Source organism: Plodia interpunctella, chromosome 21 (assembly GCF_027563975.2).
Source record: "Plodia interpunctella isolate USDA-ARS_2022_Savannah chromosome 21, ilPloInte3.2, whole genome shotgun sequence".
NCBI lineage: Eukaryota > Metazoa > Arthropoda > Insecta > Lepidoptera > Pyralidae > Plodia > Plodia interpunctella.
Window position 1 is genome coordinate 6167432 of NC_071314.1, and position 25848 is coordinate 6193279.

At 35.5% G+C, this 25848-nt stretch overlaps 3 protein-coding genes and 1 long non-coding RNA gene across 5 annotated transcripts; all 4 read right to left on the reverse strand.

The window, feature by feature from the left end:
* Positions 1-691: 691 nt before the first annotated feature.
* On the reverse strand, positions 692-10295 carry LOC128679449 (putative glucosylceramidase 3). The gene is made up of 12 exons (XM_053761719.1): positions 10144-10295; positions 6803-6936; positions 6481-6547; positions 5709-5868; positions 4990-5146; positions 4335-4495; positions 3722-3842; positions 3255-3368; positions 2858-3005; positions 2564-2643; positions 1690-1955; positions 692-1153 (listed from the first exon to the last, which is right to left on the reverse strand). Exons 1-12 carry the CDS (start codon positions 10262-10264, stop codon positions 1054-1056), a joined length of 1629 nt encoding a protein of 542 aa, XP_053617694.1. The 5' UTR covers positions 10265-10295; the 3' UTR covers positions 692-1053.
* On the reverse strand, positions 7390-10068 carry LOC128679454 (uncharacterized). The gene is made up of 3 exons (XR_008405753.2): positions 9263-10068; positions 8641-8827; positions 7390-8491 (listed from the first exon to the last, which is right to left on the reverse strand). It is a non-coding gene; the product is annotated as an uncharacterized LOC128679454 (long non-coding RNA).
* Positions 10296-11508: 1213 nt separating the features above from the next.
* LOC128679450 (lysosomal acid glucosylceramidase-like) lies at positions 11509-16901 on the reverse strand. 2 transcript variants are annotated; one of them, XM_053761720.2, is made up of 12 exons: positions 16717-16901; positions 15537-15661; positions 15021-15084; positions 14790-14934; positions 14491-14647; positions 14141-14301; positions 13770-13893; positions 13260-13370; positions 12901-13048; positions 12375-12448; positions 11962-12242; positions 11509-11715 (listed from the first exon to the last, which is right to left on the reverse strand). In XM_053761720.2, exons 1-12 carry the CDS (start codon positions 16799-16801, stop codon positions 11610-11612), a joined length of 1581 nt encoding a protein of 526 aa, XP_053617695.1. In that variant the 5' UTR covers positions 16802-16901; the 3' UTR covers positions 11509-11609. The 2 variants fall into 2 exon arrangements, with proteins under 2 accessions (XP_053617695.1, XP_053617696.1); XM_053761721.1 differs by having other exon boundaries at positions 14790-14931; positions 16717-16899.
* Positions 16902-17878: 977 nt separating this feature from the next.
* Positions 17879-25279, reverse strand: LOC128679443 (uncharacterized). The gene is made up of 4 exons (XM_053761709.1): positions 25156-25279; positions 24033-24243; positions 22769-22889; positions 17879-22639 (listed from the first exon to the last, which is right to left on the reverse strand). Exons 1-4 carry the CDS (start codon positions 25195-25197, stop codon positions 18271-18273), a joined length of 4743 nt encoding a protein of 1580 aa, XP_053617684.1. The 5' UTR covers positions 25198-25279; the 3' UTR covers positions 17879-18270.
* Positions 25280-25848: the final 569 nt, after the last annotated feature.

A 25848-nucleotide genomic window follows, 5' to 3' on the forward strand; every position in this document is an offset into this window, starting at 1 on the left:
AACCTCTATGTCGCGGCCATAGCGGCGAGTTTTCAATGAATTTGGGTAGGTTGATGTAAACAAATTTCAACTCTCAATGTTATCACGTAATGTTCTATTCAGCTTGAATCATATTTGTGCCAGACCAACAATCACATCAATTTACATTCGACTTTGAGACGTAGAACTTAAAGCTCTATATATCTTGGCAGACGCCTTCGTAAAACAAATCCTTACTTGTATATCAATTGCTTCGCATACAAAGTTAAATAAGTTGACCCCATCATCCGTTTTTCAACTTGTTTTCTATACGAACAGAAAATGATGTTGGAATGTTAAAAGTATTTAACTATATTAAATTGCGTTTGTATCTTTTTGTCCCGCCATTGACGAAATAATCCCACTGTTTGTGGCAATGCTGGGTGTGATGGTACTTTTTTGTCAAGCTATATTGCCTAGATCTACGAAACGGCCAAAGCTACGCATTTTAACTAGGGTGAAGAGTTTATGAAGTTTCAGCTTGTCGAGTATCACACATTATGCTAAAACTTTGATTAAATACAACTTAATCCCAGATTGATCCGTGCAAGAAAGTACTAACCAAATGTGCGCTCAAACCTCGTCGAGTTTTCGCATTTCGATATACATTGAAATGTATTTTTATCACGTTTTAGTAAATAAACAAAATTATAATAAAAGAAAACAAACAATCTAATTTCTGAATGATTTGATTTTGATTTCAATTTGCAATTTTCCGTCACATTATCCGAATGTCAAATTAGCATGTAATATAATAATATTACTCTTTTAACAACCTATGAGACTAGCACGATTCTATGCTAAAACGTAATTATATCGCCATCGGCGAGTGGACGAAATTCCAAAGAAAATAAACAGCATAATTGTAGTAATTAACAAAATACAATATCGTAAGTCCTAATGATTATTTTAAGGGCTGCTGACTAAAGGTGTACATGAAATCGAAAGCTAAAGAAAGGGTCAAAAATTTTCCATAAAAATGACGTCAAACACGTTCTAGCATATATATTCGTGATGCCCCTGAAGAACTAGGTATCATATTGAGTTCAGCTCCACAGTAACGATGGACTCGGCCGGCAGTTCCACGATAGCTTCACGACCGTCTATTCTGATTTTCACTGTTTGATCCAAGGCACTGAGAAAAAGAAACAATTTTAGATGTTGACATGTCTACAACTCTAGCTAGGCGGTTTTTTTTTTTGTTAACTATGGTGGCCAGGTGGCTATCATAGTAAGCAATCCACGGTAAAGGGAATGAAGGTTCATTCCCATGGATCACCAAAGAACACGAGCATATGTACCAGCAGAGCTACGAGTATATGTCCTTTAGCAATTTTTGGTAGGTATTTGAAACCAAATTATAAGTTACTTGGATTTTCTTGTTCGTTTGTAATTTATTGCACACAAATTAAAATGAACACAAGAAAGGTACGTGTACAACGGCAGACTTATCCTATGTCTTTAATAGTAATGATGATGTTGATCCTATGTCTGTTACAGTCGTCAACCGGCGATATTTTGAGAAGCCATTTATACCTACTTTCTTTGATGATACTTACTTATTAATTTTTTTACCACTGCTGGGCAAAAACCTTCAGATTCTGTTTCCAACCACTTTCATATTTCTTACCTTCAAGTTTATTTGTGTTTCTATAATTCAAATATAGTTACCCGTTATAAAGAACGACAACATAAGTCTTGCCAGGCGTTTCAAAAGCCACGTAATCGATCCCGATCAACCCAGTATTCGTGGCATCGATTCTGACAGAATTTCTCGGAAGAAACTTGGCGAAATGTCCCATAGCGTAGTACATAGGCTGTTTGACGAACTCTTCGTCTTCATGGAAGACGATTACAGTGGCGTCAACGTAATTCTTGGCCCAATTTGGACCTCCTTGGCTGTCGAGGCACAGATTCGAAGGTTCGTTTTGAAGGTCCTGGAAATATAAAACGATTACATAAATACAATAAAAAACAAATGATAAAAGCACATACATAACACAAGGTAAATATATAATGACGGACTTATCCCCTCTTCCAGTCAACCAGCGATAGTTAGAGAGATTATATTTAATCCATATAAGGTTAGAACTTGGTAGGGGATGGGGGAGACCTTTGCCCAGCAGTGGGGCAATAAGGGTTAGCAAAAAAAGGGTCTACCCTTTTTTTATAACTAATATAGTACAAATAGAAGGAACATGTGTTTTATTATTATTATAAACATAATAATAATCCTTTTGGGATTCACGGCACATATTCCGGTCCTTTGAGAGGCTTGCGCGGGGATATGGATCCAACACGTAGAGGCCCTTTGGAGAGTTTTGATGTTGTGTAGGTCTCCCGCTATTATTATTATTGCTTTTTGGGGACGCCCGTGTGAGCACCAGACGGGTGATCAGTCCTCCCATAATGGGACCATTTCACCCAGTTGTATAAAGAAGAAGTAAAAATAAAATTATTTAGTTCTTTGAAGTCGTTAAATGAAATCTAACAAACATTGAAGAAAATAATTTAAGCTGTATTGTTGGTTAAATAGATGGCTTACCTCAATAATGTCTTTAGCATAATCGACTGCTCTTTTCCACGATCCTAATGCTACTTTCATAACATCCGTTGGGTTTGCTCCTTAAAAAAGTATTTTGTTCGAATATAGATTAATTAAAACTTAATTAGTTATATTAGAAACAAGTTCAACAAGTTAATCTATAAATCAACTTTCTCCGCCCATTGCCTGTACCTAAATCAGATATGGAAGATTTTTTGGTTGCGTTGGTCCGTCGAAGACATCAACGTGACGGAGCAATGACTCTCTGCATATACTCAAAAAAATAACTAATACCCGAGCAAGCTTCGGTGCCGATGAGGAATTTGTCTGGGTATGTTTCCGCTGTGTGCTTCAAAATCGACGGTGGAGTGATTTTGTCGAGGTACCAGTGAACTGCGATTCCATCTATGTACTTCTCAGCTTCGGGATGTTCCTGCACCATCTACATTAACAATTAAATTACTACATAGTAAAACAAAGTCTCTCTGTGTCGTTCTTATCTTAAATATCCCAACGGGTTTTCTGGCAGTTTTCACTGTTATTTAGATAATTATCAAATGAAATTCTGTCATAATTACAAGTTGCTAGCCTATGAGATGAATCTTCAATTTTTGAAAATGTATATTTAAAATGGCCATAAAATTCAGATTATTATTGTCTTAATTTTTCTTCATTCTTGTATGTTACGTACCTTATTAAACCAAATTAGAATCGTGGGCCTCTGGTCGTCGACAGCTAGGATCTTTACGTTACGATACTTGGATTTGCGAATGGTCGGTCCCAGATTTTGGGAGATCCACTTCCCCTGAAAAATGTCATTATATCATGTTCATTAATATATTTTTCTTTAAAAAGTGTGTACAAACACAATAATAATACTTAATTTCTGAATTCGTTATTCATAAAAAATATAAGTACTTCTTACTAATCCTACTAATATTATAAATTCGAAAGTTTGTGAGGACGTATGTATGTATGTATGTATGTATGTATGTATGTTTGTTTGTTACTCTTTCACGCAAAATCTACTGGACGGATTGTTATGAAATTTGGTACCCGGGTAGAATATAATCTGAAATAACACATAGGGTACCATTTATCCTGAAATTCCCACAGGAGCGAAACCCCGGGGCGATTAATTAATTTTACAAAACGTACCATAAGTTCTGTGGTCCACCCTAAAGAGTTAAAGCGTCCGCCCATCACGCTTGTCAACGGCTCATTCCCAGTGGTTATGCCCCAAATTGTTATATTTTCAGCGGCATACGCTTCTATGTATCTGCCACAGAAATTTAGACTGAATATATTTGAGCAGGACAAATGGATTCTCTTAGATACATTATTAGGATCAGTGTATTGACAGATATCCATCAGGGCCATTATGTCACTTTGAGTAGATATTGGATTTTTATAAAAGGGATAGGAGGCTCCGGGGCCCGTACCTCGCTACGCCCATAAGTTTGGATGACCGGATCCAAGAAACGTACATACTGATGCAGATACAGTTTCACATCTTTATCCCTATCGGGATAGACAAATCCAACACGACGGCCACATTTAGGTGTATTATGTTATGATGATATTCCTAATCCTAACTAATAAATAATTGTACTTATCTGTTCAACCAATCTTCTTGAAATTTTGTATACATGTAGTTTTAAGTATGGAAAGGACATAGGGTAGCTTTCGTCCCAGAAATATTACTGTTTCCGTGGGAAATTCACGCGGGCGAAGCCGCGGGCAACATCCAGTGATAATATAAAATACAAACTTGACGTAGTATTCAGCGTATGTTTGAAAGTACTCCTCGATCAGCAGACTGAACCCTGAGTACTCGTGGCTGTTCTTCATCCAGACGGGCGGGGACCACACCGAGGACACGATGTGGATCTCGTCGGTGGCTGCCGCTATAGCCTCTTTCATCATTGGAATCTGAAGGGAAAAGTATACCGGTTTAAAGGGTTCTTTCGTATTTGGGAATTTCGATATAGATAAATACCTAAATCCGGACACTTTACTACCAGAGGTATATTTTGTTATTTGCTAAATGAACATTTTGCAAACGTGACAATTTACGAGCCGAAGGCCGCTGGGTATCAATTAAAGAGTCAGTATTAATTAAGGATGTCTTTCTTTATTGCATAATACTGGTGTACAATTTAATACAATTTACCAAAAATAAGTTTTTCCACACAAAAATGCATTTGATGATACAATAGGTACAATTCAAGCTAAGAACTTTCTGCCAGGTGAACTGGCGTTAACACCCCGTTTAACGCCATTTCCAAGTGACGGTCACTTAGACATGGTGTTAGACGGGGTCCTAGATAGATAGAAAAATAAATATAAATGATATCTACGCATAATCCTTTAATTACATATCAAAAGCCTAATATCTGAATAAACGTTTCGAATTAGAATTTTACCTTGCTATCAAAATCTTCTATCGCGAGCGTGAAGTTCCTGAGCAGCGTGTCGTTTTCAGGAATCTCGTTGTAGGAGTATTCTCTCGTCGAGAAGTCGCTGCCCCCAATAGGCGTGCGGATCATGTTGTATTCCAAGCCATTTTTACCAAAGAATGAACTGAAATATTACAAATTAATGTAGTCTTTCTACTTATACATGCATACAATCAACATCGTCAGCCATTTAAAAATCCACAGGCTTTCGTTATGGATGGATATGATGGTGAATTGGCGGGTTTTAACGACTGCAATACAACAGTGATCAATGTGCCTTCCGAAGCCTGGAGAACCTTAAGATTACTACAATACATTTTTCACCCATCCAATGACATTATTATGATAATAATAATATAATGAAAATGAGTTATTACAGTCTGAGCTATTTATATGCTAACAATTAATATTTGCATAATATTTTTATGAAATTCTTAGCTAAACATGTTTTTGTATATACGTCACACACTTGTAACATATTTATACCTACGAGTAACATGTTTTTGAGCAAATAATTTTTGATTATTACAGACCATTATGAGAGTGATTTAACCGCCACGCCATTTAAACAGTGCACTATTGGGTTCCTACATACCTCCGTGTTTTTGGCCCCCAACGATAGAAGGGAATTATCTAACTCAATCTGTGTGATTTGTCCCTATATATTTATTTATTATGGTACTAACTTAATCAAATTTTCCTTCAAACATGGTTCCTTCAGGTTCATCCAGTTGATGGCTGCGGAGTCAGTCACGGAGCCGCCGAAACCTTCGATCTTCTGATACTTCTTGGCACAGTCCAGTTCTATTTTGGGCTCGGTTAACTTGTCTTTAATGCCCGCAAATTCTAAAGCGATATCAGTTATATATAGTTTGTACTGTGCAATATTGCTGCCAGCAAATTATGCAAATGCATTAAGTTTATTTATCATATGTTCATTTATTTATTATGTGGAAATTTCGGGACAAAAAGTACCCTATATATATATGATTTCAGGTTATATTCTACCTGTGTACCAAATTTCATAACAATCCATCAAGTAGGTTTGTGTGAAAGAGTAACAAATATACACACATACATCCTCACAAACTTTCGCATTATTAATATAATTAGGATAGGATATTCATGAAGCTGTAGATAATACTGAAGTCCATACTCCCAAGAACTTTTTAATGCAAGGTACATTGCTATTTGTTTCATCTATGGCCCGACCTCTCTTTCTATTATATTACGAGGTTGCCCAGGGCTTGGCCCTCGTGGGAATTTTGAGATAAAATATATAGCAATCTTCGACAATTCTAATAGTGAAAGAATTTTTGAATTTGGTTCGGTAGTTTCGAAGATTACCCGCCTCAAACATATAGGTACTACTATGAATAAAAACATACAGTAGTTTTATGCCTAGCATGTTTTTCTATGTTTTACAAAGTAAAACTTGATCTATGAATGTTAGCTTACCAAACATAGATGTATCTTCGTCTACTTGTTCCAATGTTCCTTTATCCTTCTTGAAACGGAGACCAGCCTGAGGGCATTTTATATTTTTATATTTAGCAATAAGTTATTTTTAGTTAGTGTGTAACTTTTTTGCAATGTTACAAGAAAAAAAAATCTTCACAGCTTCTCATATTTTTTACAGACGTCTCCACTGACGGTAGTCGTCAGTTTTTGAAAAGTGTTGATTATAAACTTGAAACTTCGCATAAACTCAAGGTATCTTAACACTTCGTATGTATATATATAGCTATTTAGTAACACCCTGTATTAGTATAGAACTTACCAATGAAGACGTGTAGGAGACATAAGTCCCCGGCTCAGGAGGCAACCGAATGACGTCATCGCAGTAGGTAGAATTGCAGACACAAACCACAGATTCGCCAAACTTTCGAGGCTCACATGGTCGATCCTGCTGACCTAGATTTTCAAAAGAAGAGTCTGAAACGATTCTCCGACAATTACTTCCTCTTCGAACGTTTCGTCGACAGAATGTTTCGACATCGGTCATTTGAACGACTGAACCCTTCATCTACGAACGATTCGCCGACAGAATAGAGTGGATTTGTTTTTGACATTTTGTTGACGAAACGTTCATGGACGAAGCAATTGTCGGAGAACCGTTTCAGACTCTCAAATGAAAGCTTTTATTATCATTAAAAAGGTTATGTTGCATTCAATCCGTGAAAAAATAATCATGTTCTTTGGGAGTCGATCCTGGGTACAATAACTAGTCATGCTTATGAATAGCGTTGAAATTTTCCATGTCGCTTTCATTTCCATAACAATAATTATAACAAGCATGATCTGATGAACATAGGATCGAATCCCGACGAGGGAAAGCCTTACTGATTCTGTCTTAAATACTGACGGCAACTTAATTAAAACACACTGAAAAAAAAAAATGGTTGCTAGTAGCTAAAAGTTTAGCTGCATATCACCAAAATCGAGTGACTACTAAACTGAGGGCTACAAGTAACTAAAACATGTTTTGTAAACAGAGTTTAGTAATATTATATTAACTTCTTTTAGGTAACTGGTGATAACTTAGTTTTGTTATTTGAACTAAACTGTTTGGCTGTCAATAGTGCTCCGGTAAAGTTGCTTTAGCAAAGTTACTTTGGCTAATTAAAGCTAAAGTGTTAAATAACTAGTAAATCTAACAGTTCAGTAAGAAATATTAAATTATTTGTTTAATAATTAATGTTAAGGTGTGGTTATCTCTTGCTAATCTGTTTCATTACTAGTAGACAAACACTTTATGTGGAGGTAACAGCATTGTTTGTTTACCTGCTCCTGTTGGTTTATTTACCAGTAGCTGGTCCTAGATCTGCTATTGGACCTGGATCTACAGGCCACCTTCAATATTATTGGGATGTACTGGATTGATATGATTAATCATATCAATCCAGTAAATCCCAATAATATTATCAAATGGTGTCCTGCCTTGTGGATGTATATACAGGTCTAACAGCCACCTTAACATAGGGATAACGGGCTAAGTGCAATAATGAATAAAAAAATGTATATTATATAAGTAATTTTTTTGAATTATTTATTTAAAATGTTCAAAAAAATAAAATAACACAATTTAATGTCTTGTCATTCACTCAAGAAAATCCAGATTATTAAATTTAAGTTACATACGCTGTAGTATCTCCATTGTATAATAACTGGTAATCAAACACCAATATATTATAAAACATAAATAGGGCTAATAAAAATAAAGAATAGTTAACCAAATATTAATAAGACATTGCTTAGCCCAAATTAATGTCAAACACATTACTTGAGTTTAAAATTTAACATAACATTCATAGTCTGTTTTCTTCATTTTATATAATTCAGTGCACACCGGGAGAGGCGCCGCGAAGATACTTAGAAGAATTAACTTTCAGGAATTCATTCCATTTTCTTTGTAGCGAAGAAGTAGTCCTTTTCCTTCATTACATGAACTCAAAGTGTTGTATACTCCCTGAAATTTAAGAAACTATAGAGTGAACTAATAACAGTCCTCTTGTTTAGCCTAGTAATAGACACACAGACAGATGGACGAAGCAAGTGAAATCTCAGTAATAAGATCCCGTTTTAATCCGTTTTACCTTAAAAAGTAAAAATGCTTACATTTGTATTTAAGTTTGGTACTTCCTCATTCTGTATATTTATCCAAGTTCTGTAAGTTTTCAAGTCCTGATTCAGCAATATACTAGTAGGTAATGTATGATGCTATCAGTAAGGATTGGCAAGTTATTGATACACACAGCATTTGATGATGCGATGATGCAGGGATGCTATCATCATGGATATTATGCTGTAAAAAAATATGAAATTATTATCCACACTATTAATAAAACATACACATCTTCGGGATATTTTATTAGTTAAGATTGGTAAAAACATATTGCTTACATCAGAGGTTAATCATAACAATTATTATCATCTTAACTGCAAACCAAAACTAGACTGATAACAATTGTGAAAAATATCTTAAAAATTCTAAGTCCTCTGGACTAACCCTTTCAGGGCACCCTTGTCTCCAGTAGCAAGCGGCGCGAATGGAACTTTGAATGAAGCGACCCGCCTCGCCCACTGGCGACAAGACACACTACGGGGCTTCCCTGCCGCTTTCGTGCTACCCGATCCGGCAGCCCTCTGCGATACCTTCTCTGATCGCGCCAATATTTGATGATTGTTCGACTGAACATTAAACTAACACGAACTAAATAAAAATTAAACATTCACATACCTTTGAACAAATTTATGTACATTTCAAGACCCCATAAGCGCAAATAGTCACTCATAGGATCAGCGGAGGTCTCGTCTTGACCGTCTGCCATTGCACTATTTATTACGAAAACACGTTTACTAAGTTTTTTTATATACATAATGTCGCTACAAATCTCCCGAAAACAATAGGAATGTGAAAATCAATTCGATTTGCCGCCTTCACCAGCCAAGCCACACAATAATGACCGAACGCAGAGAACGAGTTCTAACGTGAATCGCATATAACTTTAATGTACTGACTCGGACGCAGTGCTGCCAACAGTGCCAACTAGTTTTAACAATATTTTAATTAAATATTGTTAAACAGTTTTGTGATAATACTTACATTTTTATTTTAACTTCATACATTCGACATACCTAGGCAAATATTAATCAAATGATGATTTAATGGCTGCTAGAAAAGTTTACTACAAATAAATAAATTGATGAATGTCCAAATAATGACTTTGATTGTGTTATCTATAAATAAATTCATGACAATGTTTTAATCAACATTGTATTAAATTTAAGTACATATGTTCGGTTACCAGCTATGAAACAGTTTGTTCTTGCAGCTAAAGTAGTTTGACTGGTTTATTTTAATAAATAATAGCTAACATTTTGATTACTGATTATCAAGAACTGATTAGCTTATCTGGTTTGGGACATGCAGTTACATTGGTTTAGATAATTACAACCAAAGTTTGGTATCTATTAAAGAAATTTGCAAATAGCAAAACTGGTTCAGCTATTTCTTTTTTTCAGTGCAGCTTTCATTTATCGACACTATCTGTTAAAAAAATTAATTTTTGTATGAATACTTATATTGTGTCCAGTGAGTTTAAAAATGTTTTTACTTACCAGCGGTGAAATCAGAAGTAAAACCAATAAAGAAAATGGTGGTTAGCTTAACAATAAACCTGTAGTACGGCATTTTGTGGTCGGTAGTAGTCTCTACCACACTACCTCTTAACTCAATCATAATATAACACCTTGGTCATTATATAAGTACTGTTTTTCAATTTTAATAATATATATATATATATATATATACATCTAAATGCTATTCTGCCTCTTTTCTTTGCGATATGAAAAACAAGGACAGAAAACAATTAAATAATTATTTGTTAATTATTGAATAGACACCTGAATCAATGTTACATTTTAATGCAACAAATTTAACAATTATCCAAAGAGCGAGGCTGCCGCTTGCTAATTTATATTTGCGGTTTCAATACCTCATTTTTGTACAAGTTGTTTTTTCTCTCTGAGGAAGCTACCGGATAATTTTTTGAGAACCAGAAATTTCCGGTAGCTTCCTCAACCGCCCAGGGTCCGTTTTCCTATATTTTCTTCTCCACCTGGCACAGTCGTCGAAAATTTTGTAATTTTTCAAATTTTAATAAAGATAAGAATTAGAATTTACTTCAAAATCATTAATCTGTTCTGTGGTAATATAAGTTTTATGAATTATTGATTTTGGAAATGAATCATTAATCAAGAAAATTACCTATAATATAACCCAGAATAACACATAGGTTACTTTTATCCCGAAATTCCCACGGGAACGTAGCCCCGGAGCGTGGCTGATGTAAGTACTGTAAGATTTTTTTGTATCGTTTGACATGGTGTCCCATCCTTCTTTTCCATCTATGGTGATGACAGGACCACGTTATGAATGAAGACGGTAATATTTTTGGACACATGGGGTAGTGGTCACCACGCCCGTCCGCTATCTGTGAGGTCCAGAGTTCGATTCCCAGCATGTGCACACTTTTGTACCGGCAAAAATATTTATCTGTGGTTCTGAGTGTGTTGTATCCGTTTATGTGTTTGTGTCCATTAGACCCGCGATACTATCTTAAAGTTTATTAAGTCTTGTCCATTTACATAAATGACTTTTCTGACCTACACTGTTACTATCACTGTACTTTTTTTGGTATTAATATATCAGGTACAATTTTTTTTTTTAATTTCATGGCTCCATCGTTCGCCAAAACGATGATTTTGTCAACGTCAAGGTTCCAGGGATCCAAATAGCTATGTTACCTTCAGCAGACATTTTAGACGCATCCGTGAAGAATAGGGTCCAATCAGACCACTGTTCATCTATTACCCTATTGAATTCCCTGTTCGCAAGATTTATTGACATCCTTTGTCATTGAAATTATCAACTTCATTTCGACTTTTCTATTATACTTACTTAACCAATGAAACAAATTTTGCATTTATTGTTTATTGTCACAGAAATAAAATTTTAATAACACATGAATGGAATTGTATTTATTTGTAGAAAATTCCAAAATTAATATTTTTCATGTATCACGTCAAACAAAATTGGGTAGTTCGACAGTGACAATAGAATTTGGCGGCAAAACAACTGCAGCTATCCCGTCGCCCAACTTTATGGATATTTCAATGTGTTTGTTGTCGCTGGAACAGAAAATATATTTTAAAACAGGAGAGGAAATGCCATTCGGGAGTTCCCTCATCAGAAGCCGTTTCTGAGTTCGTTCGTTTTTCATCCGAACTAAACGTATGTAAAAAAATCAGCTCAATTGGTTTAAGATATCTGCTTCAAAATTGAGCTATAAAATTCCACACGAATATAAATACTTACACGGATTGAAAGTTAAATCAAAACTTGTAAACAGAAACCTAAAGTAAACAGAACCTCACCCATTATAAAGAACAACGACAATAGTATCATCTGGAGTGACGACAGCGACATTGTCCACATTGCAGCACTTTTGCCTGTTGATTTCGATTCTCTGCGACCCTCTAGTGAAGAACTTGGAGATATGCCCTAAGGCGTAGAACATGGGTTGTTTGATGAACTCCCCCCGTTCAGGGAACACGATTATGGGTGAGTCCACGAAGTTGCTGATGTAATTGGGACCTCCTTCAGAGTTCAGACACATATTCCAGTCGATCCAGCCGACCACGTTATAGTTCAAATCCTGGAAATTTACAAATGGTAATAGTAAAAATCATTATCCTTTTCAAAATAAAACTTAAAAATTTAGCCCTTCTCTTACGCAATGTAATTTTTGCTCGCAAACGGACTGTAAACTGTACCACATATTGTTTACCTCTATAATGTTTTTGAGATATTTAATAGCTCTTTCCCAAGATCCCAAAAGCACGGGCGGAGTTGTCTGAATACCTGAAAATAAAAACGTGCGAGATTGTATTATATCTATAGCTATTGGTGGGAAAGAGAATATCAATACAGGCCAATAAGCTAACTATACTAGGGATGCCGAAGGCCATGATTTTCTACAAACGATAAAGAAAAGCTGATCCTGGGCGCTGACACAGCTGAGGAAGTAACTGGGAAAATGCTAAGATGAGCAGTATTATCAACGTTTCATCCACTATCTACCTCATTTTTATTACCTAGATTAATCAGAATATGTACTTCATATAATTACGATGCCTGATTAAAGTAACTATAGCTATATGAAAAGAAAACAAGCCACGAAGGGTATTCATGGATCGGTTGAAGGACAAGACAAGGATCGTGTCATATAAGGAGGTAAATTCGATTTTACCTCGAGGAGGCAGCTCAACAATGTTCTTAAATTATTGTTGATCATGATTTGAAAAGAATCGTACCATTACAAGCTTCAGTATAAATGACAAATTTTCCCGGGTATTTCTGGAGGGGTTCATTGAGCAGCGAGGGGGGGTTGGTGTCGTCGTAGTAGAAGTGGACCGCGATGCCGTCGATGAAGTCCAGAGCTTCGGGAGTATCGTCGAGGACCTATGGAAACCAGAAGTTTAAAATATCGTTTCACTTCTGGATCAAAGTTGACAGAGAGCTATTAAAATTGTCAATTTTGAAACAAGCTTATATAACATTGCATCTGCCATACGGTTCGGATCGGATGGCGTCGCTGATCTTTGGTCTTCAGGATCGAGCGAGTCTGATAGGACATATACTCGTAAGTATGATAGTTGGAACTAAATATTACCGTGTTAAACCAAAGAGGCACTGTGAACCGCATGTCGTCTCCTACCAATATCTTCACATTGAAAGGTGATTTCCTGAGCGTAGGTCCCAGATTGTTCGCAATCCATTTTCCCTGGAGATAGAAATATAGGTTTTAAGGTATATACATCAGAATACCTATTTATATCTTTAAAATGTTTGGATTATTTTCTCTGATGTTTACACAAACTACCACAATTGAGACAGTAAAAGGTATTTTTAAAATAAACCCACATAAATGCCTGGATAAGATTTATGTCCAAGTATTTATATTGATTGAAATAAAATAGTTCTCATCCCCATGAATAGCAAATACCTAGAAAAGAAAAAAAAATACGAAATCCAGAAAGAAACTTAAGATTAAGCCAATGTTAAAACCGAAAATTATTCGAATTCTGAAGTTGCTTTTCTCGAAACAACATTAAACAACAAAAATGTAGTCAGAAATTCTTACGTCACTATAATACAAGGCAATAAAGATGAGAAAGCATACCATCCCCTTCGTAGTCCAACCTAGACCGTTGTTGTGGCCCAGAGACATGATCCCGCTGAGCGGCTCGTTGGTGGTGGTCACGGCCCAAATCGGAATATCCTTCTCTGCGTACTTCTGTATGAACCTAAGCATTATTATAATTAAACTTAGCGGAACGGGAACGATGATGATGTTAATTTTAACATGCGCAGAAAATCGCAAAGTACGCCTTCATATACAAATATAACGTCAAGGGCGTCGCGTTAAAATCAACGTTAAATTTGACGGTGCAATTCACTCTTTAGTGAACTTTAAATCTACTTGCACAAGATTTTATTGTCGACGTGAAATGTCTTCCAAACAAAATTTAGCTCCTTCCTCCCAATACTCACTTTAAGTGGTAGTCAGCATAAGTTTGATAGAACTGCTCTCTGAGTCGGTTGAGCCCTGAGATCTCGCTAGGGTCCTTCATCCAGAGCGGAGGAGACCAGGTCGATGCGACCAGGTGAATAGGCTCCAGCGACGTCTTCATCGCTTCTTGGATTAGGGGAATCTACGGAAAAGGAATTTTAAACTATATTTTTTGCCATAAGATATAGTACCTATTATGGAAAAATTTTAATGACTTTTGAGTCCGCTCTAAAGTCTTACCTTACGTTTTCACACAGATTTTTTCAGACAAACTGCGGGATAGTGTGTAGCCTGCATGTCTTTGGACATTTTAAATAGAAAAAAAAATTACCTTGAACTCATAATCTTCAAAAGCGAGCGAGAAGTTTCCCAGTTTGGCGTCGTTGACAGGCAGTTCGTTGTAGGCGTAAGGACGTGTGGAGAAGTCACATCCACCCACCGGGACACGAATCATGTTGTAGCCGATCCCACTACGACCGAAGTAGGACCTGAAATCATGCATCATGGAGAATACAAGAAGCATAACAAACTCCTTGCATCTGCGCGAAATGTCTGTCCGCGTAAATGGCGTTTAGGGCAAGTGTTTTCACGCAAGCGTCCTGATACCATCAAGAATTAACTAATATTTACTCGACAAGGTTTTTCCTAAGCCGTAGGTCCTTCAACGATTTCCAATTGATGCCGGCGGAGTCTGTGACGGCACCTCCGAAGCCCTCGATTGTCTGGTACCGTGTGTAGGGGTCCACCTCTAAGATATTGCAGTCTCCGTAAGCTGCTAAGACAAAATATTCCTTAGAAAATCTATATGGGACCAAAAAATAGTAAGCGTTATTAACCAAAGACATCATTAATTAAAATTACCTTCACTGGAATCATCCACATATTGTGTCAGTAGATTAAATGACTTTTCGAAACGAAGTCCATCCTGAGACATGAAAAATACAATATATTAACTTAAAAATCAAAACAAAACTCACTCAAATATATGTTCAAAATTCGCAATAAAAAAACAGCAATGTAATTAACCCGATAAATTCGGCAATATATAGCCGAAATAATTAACAATTCATATTGTATTACGTACTTATAATATGCCCGTAAATTCTTCATTGAGACGAGATTACACATTATATATACACATGAATACTGTGTATTATTTCCTTACATAACAACACGACTTGAACAACTTATACCCTGGATTCTACTCCTTCTTCCAAACTTCTTAGACCTAGGTATCACCAATATCCTCCTTGACGACAACAATCAAGCACATTAATATCCGTTTGATATAATATACATATAATGTAATTTTCAACTAAATTGTATTAAGTATAATAACATTTTCATTACAAGAGTTGTTTTGTATAATAATCTTACTTGTGTAGTCGTGTAAGTGTAGAATGTACCAAGTTTGGGTTTCTCCCTGGTAACTTCGTCGCAATAAGTAGCGCTGCACACGCAGACGTAAGAAGTGTTCGCTTGTCTGGTAAGACATGGCTTATCTGAAAAACGATAAATATTTACTACTAAGTATATATATACCAGTGGCGTATGGTGAAAAAAAAGAAAGGTAAAGCCAGTCCAAAAAAAGCGCGCGAATAAGCGAAACGTCATACCTAAGTATATTAACTTGCAAAAAAACATACAATAAATTACATACCTATATTGCGATTCTTTTAAACTACTTGCATAGTTATCACAATCAAGCTAATCACTTAACACTATAGATAAATTAGCATGTTGTGCAAATAGGCGCGAAATAAAATAATACCTAGGTGCTATTATAAAAACAAACTCGACCATCATGAAAAACTAAAATTTTGCTACAACTTTTATTAAGAAGTCATCACCATAAACGTAATATTTCATGTACCTAGCTGTCGAACAAACATATCGGCTTCGCGAACATTTTAGCACGTTGTGCCGTCACTTGTTCGTATCATTTAGTACGGAGCGTTGGGACGAGTCCAAAAAATGTGTGATTTTAGAGAGAAAGAGTAGGCTACGGTAGGAATCGTGTTCTAAGGAGGCTTCACCACTGATCCTTACATATTATAAGAAGTAGTCCCCCGGCCGTGTCTCTCTGTATGAACGCGAAAAGCTCAAAAACTAAAGGACGGATTCTTGTATGGTTTTCAACAATAGATAGTGTGCTTCCTGAGGAATGTAATGTATTATAGTTTAACCCAAAAGAAGCCAGAACGAGCATCTAGTTTTCCTAAAACACTCACACGTTCACATCATCACCCTACTTTATTTGTGGTCGATTCGATAAAGCATGTCAGCCTCCTCCACTTCTCCCTGATGGATGTTAACCATAGTTCTATTGTTATCCTCATATATTAATGATGCATTCACATATTTAAGCTTATAATAATGAAACCTATAAGAACTATTGATTTTGCAAGGGTTGACGTGAAACAGGCGGTTGGTCGTAAAATCGTAGCCAGAACATCAAAATTAAAGATTAATTTGTATACGGTCTTGAGTGTAATACGCCAACATGAGATTGAAAGACGCCGCGAGCAAAAAAAGCTAATATATTTTTAAAACTCACCCCAAGCGTAAATTTTTCTTAAAAACGTTACAAAGAATAGCAAAAATAAATAATTTTGCCTCATTGCGGCGACTGCATTCGACATTCCAATGATAATGAACGAACAATAGTTTAATAAAATAATATTTATAACCAAAATAGCGTCGAGTACTGGCTTACATTGTCTCTTATCGATATTGTTTTCACGTGTTTCGCACTCTAAGTTTAATATATATATATATATAACTAAATATTTAATATATATAAGTTTAATATTTATATATTTTTAAACTTCCAATAAAATACTGTTTTCTATGGTTACGAAAGAAAACACAAAAAATGCTTCTAAACACAGACTGCAAGGTAATCAAGGGAGAACGATGAAGTCGACGATCTCGAACCGCCAGAGCACCGAAAAAACAAATCAGTAAGTAGGTATAAAATACATACCTATAGCTCATAACATGCTTAACTCGTGATAATCAACACATTATGATTGTCCAAACGCCACGCACGACTATATTCCTGTCGAGACAATGTAATAAATAAGGTTCCATCCTTACATATTATAAAACAAATACCTCTGGCGCGTCTGTCTGTCCGCAATAAACTCAAAAACTACTGCACAATTTCGTGCGGTTTTCACAAATACATATTGTGTTTCCCGAGGACGAGGTTTAGGTCAATAGTTTATTTTCGGTTTAGGTCAATAATATATTTATAATTTATATTAGGTTTAGTTCAATTATTTATTATTGAATATCATATAATTTTGATGTTTAATATCAATAATATATTACATGTTTTTACCCGACGGGACGGGCCCCTAGTCTAACACATTTATATATGTTACAGTCAAAACTCAACCAAAGTCAGTCAAAACTGTTTTTGAACCATTATTGACTGATTTTTGCAGTTAAAATTGTAATAAATAGGTACGCTACAATATTTTCCATATCATATTCCATTTCATGGAATTATTATTTTCTTTTGGTACATGTTTGTGTTCATTTAATATTAATGTGGTTCCCGACCTAGAATATAAACTCCGTATCTTCACGTGGATTTTGTGCGAGGCGACTAAGGGAAACTAACCTTGGCGATGTGACAGTCAGATGAGAGAGAGAAGACCCTAATTTAATTCATTTTATTCGTTCACATCAAAGAAAATAAAGCACAAATAAATTCGTCAAAAGTTTTATTAAAAAATATAAATATTGGTACAAAATTCTTAATAACTATATAGTACTTACTATTTAACTTAATCAAATATTTACATTGTGAATTATTATACATTTCACTTTTTTAACTGTTTTTATATTAAAAATTGACAGCGAAAGTTTTGAATTATGTCCTTATTTAAGTTCTTCAACAGTTTTTTGATACTTAAAAATGGCTCATTATTTCTTTATCAATGAGTAAGTCAATCAATTTTTTCATACAATTAAATTGTAAAGCCATTCATCCAGCCATTCATCAGTATAATTTACTAAGGACATTTCTACAACCCGTAAATATTAAATTCACCTTTTAAATAAATGACCCGCTTTCCTTTAGAGTGCTCGTATTTGTGATTTAATTATTTCTGGTACAGATCATCTTACACGTATAAGAAGCATTTTCTTTCATCAAACCACCAACATTCGTTGACTCAACATTCTCAGAAGCCGATCTTAACATATCCAAATTATTTGTATCTGGTTGTACAATTTTATCATTAGTTAATGGAGTTAAATTAGACAATCTGACCCTTACAGCCTCTTTTAGGGAAGATAAGATGTCTAGATTCTTAGTCGTTCCAGAATTTGCAATACTTTGAGATCTCAATGGGCTTTGATTAGAAGAAGGGAATTGAATACCAGCATGTCCGTTTGTAAATTTGTCATCAACATTATGTGGCTTAGATTTATTTAATACAGACTTAGGCTTAGGTAAAACTGATGACGATTTAGTTATAGGTCGTTCTTTTACCATTTCCTTTTCTACATTTGTGACGGGTGCTTTTATTTTTGTGGGTGTCACAACACTTGGTGCACCATTAGAGTCGGATGGTCTCAATTTCGATTTAATTCTAGGTGCATCATGATTTAATGGTCTAGTTAGTTTTACAGATGATGTTGGTTTTCCAGAAATAGATGGTCTAGAAGCAAGGGTTGGCTTTATCGTAGTACTTCCAAACATTATTTTTACTTTATTCACAGGTTTGTTTTTTCCTAAAACCGGTATCTTACTGTCTCGGAACTGACTGATAGGTTCGCGTAATATGTCGGCAAAAGATTTCTTATTTGTCAATAACTGTGGTATTCTTAAACTTGGATGTTTCAATATAAACGGTGGGGGAGAAGACGTAGCAACTGTTCTTAATTGCGGTGCCTCCACTGTTTTTGGTACTGGTACACTTGGTGCTGCTGACAGTTTAATAGTTTTACCTTTAACTGTATTTTTACGAGAGGAACTCACTCTTGAATTACTCTGAGATTTTGGTTTACTTGTTGCTTTTATCTTTCTATCAGGTTTTCCAAAAGAATTAGATAACATTAATGGCTTTTCTTTGATTTTGTCCGGTCCAAATATTAAACTACTTTCTCGTATCATTGGTGCATTTAATGATGGTAGCAATGATTGATCAGTAATATGATCTCGTATTGATTCTAATCGATCATTTAAATCATATTGAATTCCCTTAAGTTTATCGGTCATATCTTCATGTCTCCTCGACACAGCTTGCAAAAACTCCTTTGGGTCTTTCAAGGGATCAGCTAATAAACCTAAATCACTGTGTTTGACATCTCTAAATGTACTCTCAAGTGTTTGTTGAATATCTTTCATAGTATTTTTAGCGTGTGATCTAATATTATCAGTTAAAGTTTGACTTGAACGCAAAGAATCATCAATTATATTTCTACCTGTGATATCTATGGGCGTCAACAAAAGGTTTTGTGCATTTTCACGTAAATTGGAATGAAACTCTTCAAGAGTCGGTATACTACTCAAACCCAAAGGATCGTTGAACAATCTAGATCCTTTGTTTGATCCAACCGTCAAAGTAGCTCCTAATAATCCATTTTTACCACCCAAAGAAGATTCCAATTTCATTGGTTTTATATTAAAACCTTTTGGTATGGCCAGCTTAGCCTTGTAAGAATTTAGATTTAATTGAGGTAGATTTGGTAATTTTGAGAGCAGTTTTTGTGAGTCAGGTAAAGAGAAAGGCCTTAGTTGAAATATATCTAAATCAATATCTTTTAGAACTTGATTTGAAGGAAACACAGATTTGTAAGTAGGAGCACTAGCTTCTGCCGACATTGAGTTAGAATCATCACTTAGTCTTTCTTCCTTAATATTAAAAAAACCAAAGTTATTTTTAGGTTTTAAAATATTAACCAAACCATCTTTGACTTCATTTAAACTCGGTAATTTTAAGTTAGGCCCATTTAAACTACTTCCAGTTTTTTGAACTTTGGGATGCAAAGTCAATAAAGTTGGTTTATTCACACTTTCGGGTGCAATTTTATCCACAAAAGTATCACTAGCATCAGCTGTCATTTCATATTTTGTATTGCTTTTGAAATCAGAATTAGATTTTCTACCAAGATCCGAAGTACATGATATGGGTTTTTCAAAGTTTTTCTCATTACTGTCAGTGATGTCTGAAAATTTACTCATGTCTGAATTACTGTCGGCTTCTTCACTTTCAATCGCAATATTAGGTTTCGTTATGTCCTCTTCTATACTATTAGCGTCAAGTTTTTCAAGAGTATTTGGTATTTTATTGAAAACTTTTCGGCTGTCATCCGAATTGATACAATTGATATTGTGAGAGGTAGCACCTACCAGATCATTTTTGGTTGACAAGTTTAGCAGTTTATCTGACATGTTTTGTAGATCCTGAATTTCAAGTGTTTGAGAAGGTTCATTCTCTAATTCAGTATCTTGCATACTTATAACAGGAATTTTATCTACTTGATGACGTTCTATATTTTCAGATTTATTTTCTTCGAATCTAACTTTCCATTCTGGTTTCTTCCATTTATCTAACTTTCGCAAATTATCTTTCCTAAACGCTGTAAGAGTACCCTTATTCAATGGTGGAGTAAATTTTACTTCAGATTCATTTTCATTTTCTACGTCGCAAGCTTCATTAGAACTTTGATGGTTTATAACTGAAGGCAAATCAGATGTTTGCTTACTGTCTGATTCCACTTCATTCGGTGAATCATCCCTTGCCGTTGGTACAGTATCTTGTTGGTCGTGAGAATCTTGAAAACAATTTTCTTCAGTTTCTTTTACTTCCGTATCTAAATCTTCTGAATTTGTTTCATCAATGTTTTCTTGGTCATTCGTAAAATCAGAAATATTGTCATCATTACGATTATTTTCTTCAGATTCACTAAAAACATTACTGTCATTTTCTTGGTTAACTGACTGACAATCAATTTCATCTCGTGGTATATCATTGAAATCTTCTTGCTCAACATCGTGGTTTTCATTGGTAATTTCTATGGACTGGACTTGCGAAGGACTAGGAACAGAATCAATAATTTCAGTATTTGTTTGTATTGGACTACCAGTGTTGGATAAATCATTTATATTTTTATTATCCAACTCTTTTTGACATTCTAATGTCGTTGGTGATAAGTTATTAATAATTTGTTTTTTTATATCAGCAGGTTGTAGTACATTTTCAATAATTTCAGTATTCTTGATTTTCGGTAATTGTGTTGATGCCTCATTTTGTAATGGATCATCATTTATACTGTCAGCACAATCTTCACTACTTTTTGTTCCTTTATTGATAGTAGTTTTGACCTCCGAGGGGCTTGTTTCGGCATCTAGTATATCAGATTTAAATATTCCTTTTGGAATCGGTTGTATGTTATCCGTACCTCCTTTACCATTTAAATTTCTAAAACTTATCTTTAATCCATTGGAAATCAGGTCTCCCAAGTCAGATGCTTTGAAATGTTTAAACAGATCTAATGTCGATTCTTTGTCATTTTTGGTAAAAGAGGGTATTAATTTCGGTATATTTGTTCTTGCCTTATTTAAATCATTACTTGATGTTTTGAATGGTGGTACCAGTTCTACGTCTTTCAACTTCAATAAAGATTTTAATGGAAAAGGTTTTATTGTCGTAGCATCCAATTTATTTGTAGATATAATTGGTTTGAGTACTAAATTTGGCACACTAGGAGAACTAATGCTATCAAGTACATTTTTTAACTTGTCAGCATTGTCATTCTTCATTGATTGTAAGTGAATGTCTAGTTTTTGTTTTAAATCCGATAATGAATTGTTTATTTGCATATTGATATGATCTAGGGGACTTCTTAACTTATCGTCTTCTTCAGTGAATATATTTTTATTGTTTTCAGATGGTCCAAACGTATTTATTTTAATTGGTTCATCCATACTTTTACCATCAAAGAGACTAAATAAAGACGGATTTGTATTTGATTTGATTCTATCAATATTTTTACCCCTGCTATCAATAACTTGTTCATTCACATTACTCGCCCCAATGCTACTGTCCATATCCCAAACATTGTTCTTATTAAATAAAGTTACAGGCTCTTTTCTAAATTTCGTATTAACTGCGCTAGGTGACAACTTTAAATTTAAGCTATTAGACCTTCCCAAAGGATGAATACATCTAGATTCGTGAACATGTGATGCTTCAGAATTACTATCACCCCTGCTTTCAGTATCCATGTCACTAGGTTGCAAAAGGACATTTACAATATCACGGGCTGTATTTATAGCTGAACTTACATCGCTCATTGCTTCAACGTCTGGCGTCGTAAGGACACTTCTGACTGCATCTCTTGCAAGAGCTTCCTGATATTCTTCGTCTGTAGCTTCTCGCAAAGTTTCCAATACAGACGAAGCTAAACCAACTTCTGGATGAAGTAGAGGCTTGACGTCTTCTTTTGGCGCCTTGTCACTGAAATTAAACCATGAACCCTCGTTAATTATTTGCTTAGTATACTTAGAAAGAGATAAGTTTATAAAGCCTCACCCCACTTGAGGTGATTTAAAAAAAAACGGTACTTAATTTGAAGTATATTCTCACCTCACACCAGGCCAGAGAGCACGCACTGCTGTCGGAAGGAGGAAAGATGGCGCCCCCACGGAGTCAGCGTCTCGAAGCCGACACGGGCAGTCGTCCAAACCTCCCGCGCGCATGAACATACCTGCAAGTTACACATATTCCATAAAACAATTACGGGATTTGTGGTTTTCGCCTTAGAACAGAACCACTCCAAATCTCTTGGGTTTTGTATTAAAAGCACAGCTGATAGGCAACAGAAGTATTCCCAAAGATGATTGGCAACATATAATTGCAGACGGCCGGTTGCAAAGTCACAGCCTCATTCAATGTTCTACATACAATCAACCTCGCCAGTTAGATCGAAGAACAAGAAAATCTACTTAATGGTATATAGTTTGACGACATCCGTGGCCTAATGGTTATCATGCCGGATTGCCACACTAGAGGTCCCGGGTTCGATCCCCGGTCAGGTCAACATGGAAAATGATCTTTTTCATATTGATGTTTATCTATATATGTATATGTAATACTTAGAATATAGCATCGTTGAGTTAGTATCCCTTAACACAAGTTTCGAACTTACTTAAGGGCTAACTTAATCTATGTGATTTGTTCCTATATGTACCTATATTTATGTATATGTATAGGGACAAACAGCTGTAAACGACTTCATTTTATACTTACTACGTAGTGTAGTATTTTTTTAAATAAATTGTTTAAAAATTGTTCGACTGATCTGTCTCTTTAAAATCGAAATATACAAAATGTATATACCTACCAAATATGTTTAGCTAAGGATAGTTTTAGGATTTTATAACATGCATCTTATCCAAAGGTGGAGCACTGGAGCACTGTAACACAAGCCTGCCTTTATCAGTCTCCAGGCACCTTCAATCGGTACACAAATTATCATGTACTATTAGATCTCTTTGTACGATTGTTGAAGAAAATAAACGACATTTTACTATTACGACTTTTTACACGTACGCCGGCTACGGGCATCACGACCGTGGATGCAATGCGTGATGACGGTTGAGAGATATACTCGTATATACTAGAAAATAGCCTAGCAACATTCACCTATGGTATAACTAATAGCAGTACTTATTACTACCTAAGTATTAATAATCACTCTATTCTACTCAGAATCGTAATATATTTCGAATCTATATCCCATACATATGTGTCCCAAACAGACCTAGAAGTCCTTGTCGTAAGACTGCAAGGAATCCGCAAATCGTTGGATAGTAAAGGAAAATGGGATATTATAGTAACTGGGTCTCACCATCTCTCGCTGAGCCGGCCTGCGCTTGATCAGCGTCTGCATTACGTGTGAAGCCGCCTTCCGGATTCGAAAAAAGAACGCTTGCACGGCAAGGGCAGTCGTCCGCGAGGCTGGACCGTGCAAACGAGGCCTGTGTTGCCATGTCGGTTGGTTTTGGACACGGACAGCATTCCCGCGGCCCGTCATGGTCGGATATTGGCTGTGTTGATGTCTGGAAAAATCGTATGTTAATGCCAAAGCAAGTTAGTTTGTGACCTTTTCACGCTCTATATAAGTACTCAACTAATCTTTTTGAAATTTTGGATACATGTACTTGTAAGTATGGAGAAGGACATAGGGTACCTTACATCCCGGAAAAATTGTACCGTGAAGCGGTGTGTAAGTTTGTATACCAATCTGAGTCTTATATAACTAGTAGTTTTCATAGACCACCACTTGCTTCCGATGAAGGAAAACATCGTGAGGAAACCTGCACACTGGTTGACAATTTAGTTTCATATAGGCGGTAAGTAGTCGTAAAATTTATGTCAGATACACAAGTTACACATATTCAAGCGACTTGAATAAAATCTGACACCAGCTAGCAATAACACATTCGATATGATAATGATGACGAGACCGCGAGCAAAAGCTTTTTCAAAAATTCCAGTTCTTTCATAATGGAACTGGGGAATACAATGACTAATAATACATATGGCGAATAATAAAGAGCAACCAAATCACTAGATGCTCGACATTGCATTTAGCATTTAACTAGGTATGAGAAAAACATAACTAACGGCCGTCCAGGCTTCGCTCGGGTAACAAATTATTTTGCTATTGGTGCTAACTAATAAATTAGAATCTATTAGTGAAAACTGCATGAAAATCCGTCCAGTAGTTTGCGAGTTCGTTACGATCAGGTTTAAGCAGATCTCATTAAATTAATAAATTTGTGCGCTCACATAATAAAAAAAATCTAATTCAATTGCACATTTCTTGTACATACCTAGGTAAACTTGAGTCATGAACTTCGTAAATGATGAGTATGATAATGAACAAACCGCATTCATTGGTTGTACAAAAAATATTTCATAAAAAGGGTAACACAAATTAAGGGTAAAATATATCAAAAACAACTTACATAACTGAATATCAGCAAATTCACCAAGATCCGACGCCACATTTTCCACTACACAACACATGGAGACCAAATGAAGTAAATTTCTCCAATACTTCCTAATATTAGCTTCAGATGAGCTCCCATATCTCAGAGACGATAGAAATCTGAAGACAAAGCACGTTTGTTCTATGCGTTGAATGAAACGTGCTTGGCGCGAAAACTGACAATCAGCTGATTCGCGATAACTTTTTCTAGCCGTGACTGATATAACGACCTAGTTATTGTAATTTAATTGATTACGAATATATAGGTACCTACCTAACAAAAATACAATTTATTATATGAACAGGCAAAACTTTTTATAAGCTTTTATTTAACTTGCAATGTATGCAAAGTACCTATGTCTATTCGGGTAGAATCTTGCAACTCAATTTTATAGCAGACTACCTGCGCTCCGGGGCTTCGCTCTCGTGGAAATTGCGGGATAAAATTACCCTATGTGTTATTTCAGGTTATTTTCTACCCGTGTACCAAATTATATGACAATCGTTTCAGTAGATAATACGTGAAGAGGTAACAAACAAACAAACAGACTTACTTTCGCATTTATGATATTAGTTGGGATATCTTCAACCGATTGAGCAGATATTTTATACACTTAACGTTTAATTTGGATGCCAATTACATTACTTACTTATTATGACAAGCATGACC

Bases quoted from the DNA above. Each gene is read 5' to 3' on its own strand.
- LOC128679450 (XM_053761720.2), bottom strand. From the start codon at position 16,801: ATGTCGAATGCAGTCGCCGCAATGAGGCAAAATTATTTATTTTTGCTA. The intron at 13,894-14,140 runs GTGAGTATTGGG...AATAATGCTTAG, and splicing joins TATGCTGACTACCACTTAAA to GTTCATACAGAAGTACGCAG. The intron at 12,449-12,900 runs GTACGATTCTTT...TTTTATTTTCAG, and splicing joins TTATACTGAAGCTTGTAATG to GTATTCAGACAACTCCGCCC.
- LOC128679449 (XM_053761719.1), bottom strand. From the start codon at position 10,264: ATGATTGAGTTAAGAGGTAGTGTGGTAGAGACTACTACCGACCACAAA. The intron at 3,369-3,721 runs GTACGTTTTGTA...GACATTTTTCAG, and splicing joins GGTGGACCACAGAACTTATG to GGGAAGTGGATCTCCCAAAA. The intron at 2,644-2,857 runs GTATTAGTTATT...TACTTTTTTAAG, and splicing joins CGGCACCGAAGCTTGCTCGG to GAGCAAACCCAACGGATGTT.
- LOC128679443 (XM_053761709.1), bottom strand. From the start codon at position 25,197: ATGTGGCGTCGGATCTTGGTGAATTTGCTGATATTCAGTTAT. The intron at 24,244-25,155 runs GTAAGTTGTTTT...CGATTTTTCCAG, and splicing joins ATTTGCTGATATTCAGTTAT to ACATCAACACAGCCAATATC. The intron at 22,640-22,768 runs GTGAGAATATAC...GTTTAATTTCAG, and splicing joins GCTCTCTGGCCTGGTGTGAG to TGACAAGGCGCCAAAAGAAG.